The sequence below is a fragment of the Engraulis encrasicolus genome, chromosome 6, assembly GCF_034702125.1.
Source record: "Engraulis encrasicolus isolate BLACKSEA-1 chromosome 6, IST_EnEncr_1.0, whole genome shotgun sequence".
NCBI lineage: Eukaryota > Metazoa > Chordata > Actinopteri > Clupeiformes > Engraulidae > Engraulis > Engraulis encrasicolus.
Window position 1 is genome coordinate 12263081 of NC_085862.1, and position 7500 is coordinate 12270580.

The 7500-nt window shown below is 43.3% G+C and overlaps 1 protein-coding gene across 1 annotated transcript in view; it reads left to right on the forward strand.

The window, feature by feature from the left end:
* The first annotated feature begins 421 nt into the window (after window positions 1–421).
* The window catches only part of exoc2 (exocyst complex component 2), a 33188-nt gene continuing 26109 nt past the window's right edge, over window positions 422–7500 (forward strand). The window contains exons 1-6 of the mRNA XM_063200644.1: window positions 422–486; window positions 3437–3561; window positions 3885–4061; window positions 4466–4589; window positions 4988–5101; window positions 7258–7382. Of these exons, the coding sequence (XP_063056714.1) occupies window positions 3444–3561; window positions 3885–4061; window positions 4466–4589; window positions 4988–5101; window positions 7258–7382 (658 nt within the window). The 5' untranslated portion in view covers window positions 422–486; window positions 3437–3443. The remainder of the gene's footprint in view (window positions 487–3436; window positions 3562–3884; window positions 4062–4465; window positions 4590–4987; window positions 5102–7257; window positions 7383–7500) is intronic.

Here is a 7500-nt window from a genome sequence, read left to right on the forward strand (position 1 = left end):
TGTGTGTGTGTGTGTGTGTGTGTGTGTGTGTGTGTGTGTGTGTGTGTGTGTGTGTGTGTGTGTGTGTGTGTGTGTGCGCGCGCCTTGGGCTGAATGTATGTAAGAGTGTGCTATATATGGCTAATAATATGTGTTATGATGTGTGTAATTAATACCTGTATGTAATGTCTTCTGTATTTAGGCCTATGTATGTAGCCTATGTATATTAGGCCTATTGATACCTTAATTTCTCCCTGGGATAAATAAATTATACTCTACTACTAAGCCGTACTGTATTGTAGGCCTACTGGTTGGTGGAAACGTAGTTTTTGATAGCACAATGGCGCTCTAGAAAACTGGGGCTTTCTTCTGCCCTGACTTGTGGCCCCTGGTCGCTACAATACACTGACTGTACACAGTGAGGCGCTACTGCACATCAACTCGACATATTGGCATATCCTTCAAGTCCTCGAAGAAGAAACAGCTGAGATTGTAGCTTCATAAATTGTAAGTGTGTGCATTTATTATATGACACAAAACTGAGTAACGCCACTCATGTGTAGAGCATATTGTCTAGCATTATGTTGTTAATGTTTATTCTACCAAATACTATTGGACCAACGAGATAAGAATACTTCCAGACGTCAGCACTAGCCATAGAGCTAACTGTTTTTAGCCTGTAGGTTACTGCCATTGACAGCACTGTGAAATAACGCTTAATTTAGTTGACATTTGAACAAGAGATGTAGATTTTGTTTGCATCGGCGTCTCGTGAGAAATTGGAGATCATTATTTTTGTTGCACCGCTACATTCCCCAATACCTAATTTAGGTTAGCCCCCTAGCCTGATGATCATAGGGAAATGGGTGTGTTGTGCTGTGCTGTGTTAGCATTTCTAATCAATAGTCGTCGGCAACAAAACAATGAAAAAGTGTCGACCACGGGTATCCCCACATTTCAGTCGACATTAGTTTATTCCGGTTAATGTTTGTGGAATAGAAAAGGTTCGTAAACATGTTTTGTTTTTATGCTCCTGTTTTGTGGGCATTTCCGGTGTGGTTGGAAAGCAACGTCAAGGGTGTCAAACCAACTAGGGTTAAACCCAAAATGTTCCAGTGTTTGTGTTTATATTGGGTGCCATTGCTCCATTATTCTCGTAACATATTTGTCAGGAGAAGTTTAGAATTGATCTCGCCAGGTGTGTTGTTGTAATAGTGTCGCATCAAGACGTGTGCGGAAAGCTGCTGTTTACAGGAAGGCGAGGGATATGGAGGAAAACAAACTCTAGTGTGCATTTCAAGAGTTTCGTTGCAAAATCGTGTACCGGTATGTCCATTTTGGGAAATTGGCATTTTTGTATCGGGCATTCTATTGCATTGCATAGCAGTGCAAAATGCATTTTATATGCCTATTAGGTTTAAAAAACGTTCTCAAAATATCTGTATCAGGGATCTGTCACAGATAGATAGATGATAGGACTTCTGAATAGTCATTTCCAATAATAAAATACAAAAGTAAAAAATGGTGGATGCATCATTTTGCAACACAGCTTTTTAAGAACGGTCTGTCAGCAACAAGCCAGAAAGACAACAGGTTCCCCGCACATTGCAAGACGGCCTTCAAAACAGTGCATATTGCCCTATATCATCTTTGATTCTTACATAAAAAAGTAGGGTTTTGTTGTTCAACAGATGTGTGGGTTTCTCGCACAGTTTGCTAATACTTGTGACAACAACCTCAACTAAATTTACATGAAGTTTACTATAACATAATAATGATGACATAATACAGCATGAGTTGCGATCCAGGCTTACAATGGCATTATTACGAAGGGTTAATGTACAAGCCTGTTTCCAACTTTCTGTTTGTGGTGTAACTTAAATAAAGTAAATATGTCTTTTGTAATTTGAATAAAGTAGTATTACTAACATGCACCTTTGCTCTGCCTCTGTGTAAACCTGCTACTTCTTCTAAGATCCCCAGCTATCGTGTTAGTGTGCAAAATGTCAAGAAAGATTGTGTGTGTGTGTGTGTGTGTGTGTGTGTGTGTGTGTGTGTGTGTGTGTGTGTGTGTGTGTGTGTGTGTGTGTGTGTGTGTGTGTGTGTACGCAGCACTGCCTGCGCTGTGTGTGCCTGATGTGTGTGTATGTGGCTATGCGGCTATGCCGCCTTGGCTCCAGTGTGTGTGTGTGTGTGTGTGTGTGTGTGTGTGTGTGTGTGTGTGTTGCCGATTAAGCCTTCTCTCTCCTTTGTTGTCTCCAAATGGAAGCGTCTCGCCTCTTATGGGCTTTGACTTCTGCTTCTCTTATTATTCCACATTTAATCTGAGTGTCTGCTGTGTGTACGTACTCTTATTATTCCACATTTAATCTGAGTGTCTGCTGTGTGTATGTACATGCTCCCCGCTCTCACATCAATGTGTGTGTCTGAGGTGAGTTTGCGCATACATTAATTTTGGTGTGTGTGTGTGTGTGTGTGTGTGTGTGTGTGTGTGTGTGTGTGTGTGTGTGTGTGTGTGTGTGCACGCCTGTGTGCGTGTGTGAATGCATGGGTGTGCGCCCCAAATGCAGATTAAGGCTCTTTAGGCATCTATTCATCCCTGAAGCGCCCCGGTGTGAAAGCTCACACACTTATAAACTTTGGGAACCGGAACGGCACCCCATTTTTTTTCTGTGTGTGTGTTCTCTCCGTCTATCTTTCCCCTCTGCTTATCAGAATCCCCCTCTCTGCTTCCTCCGCTCGCTATTCTCTTTATACCTCCTCTCCTTCCTGCTATCCTATGTACACTTCTTTCCTCTCCTTCCCAATTTCTCTTCCCTCATTCTTCACTTCATTTCCAAACCTTTTGTCCTGCCAACACGTACGTACTGTATACCATGCTGTACTGTGGAGAACAAGTCAAAGAACCGCAGCTTGAAAGAGTATCGTAATGTAGGCCTACGACACACATCAACTCATGAATAGGAACTGTGTGAGTGAGTGAGTGAGTGAGTGAGTGAGCGAGCGAGCGAGTGAATGTCTATGTTCGTGGTCATGCATGCACAGCTGTGTATCTTTGACCAGAACAAAGTAACTTCTGTTCTGGACATCATTACAACCAAGCACAACAGGGAAGACAGTGACACATGATGATGGTGTGTGAATTCTGTGATTTGTGCCACGCAGCCTGGAGATATGAATTTGTGTTCTAACAAGGCAATAAGTTAAGTAGTAGTTAAGCAGCCATAGCATGTTATCAATGGGCTTCCACAAAAAAGCAATAATGTACATTTTATTCCTAATAAAAGCAACCCACACCAACTTAACTTTTTCTATAAAGCGTCTCTCTGTGTCTCTGTCTCTGTGTCTGTCTGTCTGTCTGTCTGTCTGTCTCTCTCTCTCTCTCTCTCTCTCTCTCTCTCTCTCTCTCTCTCTCTCTCTCTCTCTCTCTCTCTCTCTCTCTCTCTCTCTCTCTCAGAGTGGTGATGTCACGGGTCAGACAGCCTCCCCTGGTGACGGGGATCTCGCCCAATGAGGGGGCTCCGTGGACCAAAGTCACCATCCGAGGAGAAAACCTGGGGACCGGACCAGCCGACCTCATCGGTAACACACACACACACACACACACACACACACACACACACACACACACACACACACACACACACACACACACACACACACACGTTCGTACACACGCATGGATTTACACACAAATTCACAAAAATTCAAAGTTTATGAAAGAATGTAGCCCAAATGTGCGGTGTTCCGCAAATACAAAGATTATATAGTAGTATATTATAACCTATAAACGCAGTATATTGTAATATTTTTAGTATATTATAGTACATCATTTAACGTATATTATATTTTGACTTTAACATGTCTATTCTTCCGCGTCTCTCTCTATGTGACTTCTCCGTCAGGTTTGTCCATCTGTGGCCATAACTGCCTGTTGACGGCTGAGTGGATGTCTGCCAGTAAGATCGTGTGCCGTGTGGGGGTGTCTAAGGACGACAAGGGGCAGATTATCGTCAGCACCAAGAGCGGGGGGCCGGGGACCTCCACCGTCAGCTTCAAGGTGCTCAAGCCGGACCGCATCGGTACGTGGTGACACACATACACACACGCACACGGACATACACACACACACACGGACAAATATACACACACGGACAAGGTGGGTATAGAACCGATACTCATACAGTGTACACGCACGCACGCACGCGCGCACACACACACACTCATGTGCTGACACACATGGCAGATGCTGTACCACTGATACACTCTCTCACTCCTGTGACAACGGCTTGACAGCCTTCATGTATAAGAGCAATGCAATGGCCTATCTCCTAAATGTGTGTGTGTGTGTGTGTGTGTGTGTGTGTGTGTGTGTGTGTGTGTGTGTGTGTGTGTGTGTGTGTGTGTGTGTGTGTGTGTGTCTGTATGTGTGTGTGTGTGTGTGTGTGTGTGTGTGTGTGTGTGTCTGTATGTGTGTGTGTTTCAGGTATCCTGGAGCAGTCTGCGGTGTGGGTTGATGAGATTAATTATTACGACCGGACCGACCGCAACAAAGGCATCTCCCCCCTCTCCCTACGCCCAGCCAACCCCCTGGGCATCGACATAGACAAGTATGGAAGACACACACACACACACACACACACACACACACACACACACACACTCCCCCTCTCCCCCTGCCTACGACCCTCCAACCCCCTGGACATAGAGATGGACAAGTATGACACACACACACACACACACACACACCGTCTCAGCTCTCCCTTCGACCCACCAACCAGAGTTGTATTGAGTAGAGATGTAATTATAACACCAGCAGTATGATATTACAGAGTTGAAACCATGCAATATGATACAGGTAGTGTTGTAATTACATATGTAAGAGTACTTCTACTTCTACTTTATACAATACTGCATAGAGATAGACAAGTATGACACACACACACACACACACACACACACACACACACACACACACACCCCAAATGATTGTATTTATCTGTTGCAGAGGGAAGGTGGCCCATAAGGACTTGGAGGACAAGTTTCCGGGCATGAGTGGAGACTTCACCAGTGAGAACTTCTCAGCCACCTGGTACCTGATAGAGAACCATTCTTCCACCAGGTATAATCGAACTAATACAATATTATTTATTAAACACTAACTATATCTGGTGTCCTCGAGGACTCTGATGAAGACGCATGTCGAAACGTTAGTCTTACTGCAGTGAAAAAAATAAATGACAGAAAATAGACATCCGTGTGGCACCAGATTCTTTTTCCTTTGTACTTATTATTTAGCCCTGCTCTGAATCTATTATACCTGAAAGAGAACCACACCTCCACCAGGTATCATCTAACTAATAAAATATTATTTATTAAACACTAACTATATAATCTATTATTAGAGAACCACTCCTACACCAGGTATCGTCTAACTAATAAAATATTATTTATTAAACACTAACTATAAAATCTATTATACTTGATAGAGAACCACTCCTCCACCAGGTATCATCTAACTTAGTGTTTCTCATTGGGGGCGGAACAGCCCCTCAGGGGGCGTTGGGGAGTTCTAGGGGGCTCTAACTGACTATTAATTCTGTGAAACAGCTGATTACTCAGTCATTCTCATGCAGACATGATCAAGTCGTCTACACAAGGTGTAGAATTGGCCACTCTAGACTCACTCATGCTTTTTTGCTAACTGGAAGTGAACCTCCCCTCTGTGATTTTTGTGGACATCTCTTATCAATTAAGCATATTCTAACTTGCCCTGCTATCCAGGGCTTCGAACCGGTTCAAGGAACAAAAACCGAAAACGGGAACGAACGGAATTTTACGCAATTTTATGAGGAGCAGAAACAGAAACGAAAACGAAATGGCCTTCAACTGTTCCTGAACAGAAACGTTATTCTGAAATCCACAAAACCGGTTAATAACGGTTTATTTCGTTCTCTATATATTTTATAAAATTTCACAAAAGCCTACCCTGAAGCATACATTGAAGTGTTTGCGCTGTAGAGTTAAACAGGAAATTGGAATTATTTGTCAGCAACAGACCAGCTACACCATATCTACACCATGCAGGGTTAGGAATTATAGCGCAAGATCTCCATATGGATAAAACTTAAAGCCAGGTAAGGAGTTTAGCACGTATCCAGAATGTGACATCTAAATGTTTTTGGATGCCGCCTGTGATTTAGCCTATTACTTTTGGGGATAGAGTAGCTACTGTGTAAATCAGGGGCAAATACTAATGGGTACGCCTATTCCAGGTATAAGATACAGTCCATAAAAATAAACTTGATAGGTCCGCAAAACACTTCCGGAAACGATAAGAACGAACGATATTTTGCGTTCCAAACCGGTTCAGGAACGAAATTTTGGTGGCGGAACGAATTCAGGAACGAAAACGTTAAATAAAGGCCTACCTGAACCGTTCGGAACGGAACGATTGAAAAATAATTTAGTTTTCAAGCCCTGCTGCTATCAGAAGGAAAAGACAACAGTTTTTTAAAGAAGACACTATTTTTGGTATTTTTAATAAGGTCCCACCTTTAAAGGTTTTGAACTTTTTAAAATGTATTGATGTGACCAAACGTATTTAATCTATTCATTCAATTATTTATATCATTGTAGATTTTTAATTTGAGGCGAATTCTATTACCTGTACTGGCCATGAAATAGCCACAGTTGCATATTTGGCCATAAATGTAAACAAAAAAAAAACTGATTATGAAGTTGTTAAACTAGAATTATATTTAGTTATTCCAGAGGTCTTTCTTAGCTTTAACACTTTCCCACAGAGCCTCAATTATCAGATTGTCGTTACCAAAAGTCTGAAATGTAGCTGTTTATAAACTAAACAACGCTCCCTTTTTCTCTCTTTCTCCCTCTCCCTCTCTCTCTCTCTCTTTCTCTCTCTCTCTCTCTCTCTCTCTCTCTCTCTCATTCTCCCTGCCCCCACCCCCCCCTCTCTCGTTCTCTGCTTGGTCTTTACTTGTTTATAAACATTGTTTGGCCAGCCATGGCTCAGTGGCTAGAGCGCTGGCCTTTAGATCAGAGGGTTACAGGTTCAAGTCCCACCCCTACCAGCACCTTCATCCATGGCTGATGTGTCCTTGAGCAAGGCACCTAACCCCACATGGCTCTAGGGCCTGTGACCAATACCCTGAACAAATAAAGTGTAAGTCGCTTTGGATACAAGTGTCAGCTAAGTGTAATGTAATGTAATGTAATGCAATGTTCTCCCCCCTCCCCCCTCCCCCCTCCCACTAGTTTTGAGCACCTGCGTACGGCGTCAGGCCATCTGAAGAAGCAGGCCACCCAGAAGAACGAGGGCAGCCTGGCCTACGTCAAGGGGGGGCTCAGCACCTTCTTCGAGGCCCAGGACGCGCTGTCTGGTGGGAACACACACGTACACGTACACGCACACGCGCACACGCACACACACTAGGGGTGTAAATCACAGCCTCCATGACGATACGATACGATACGATATCGATATCGATTTCTTAAGGC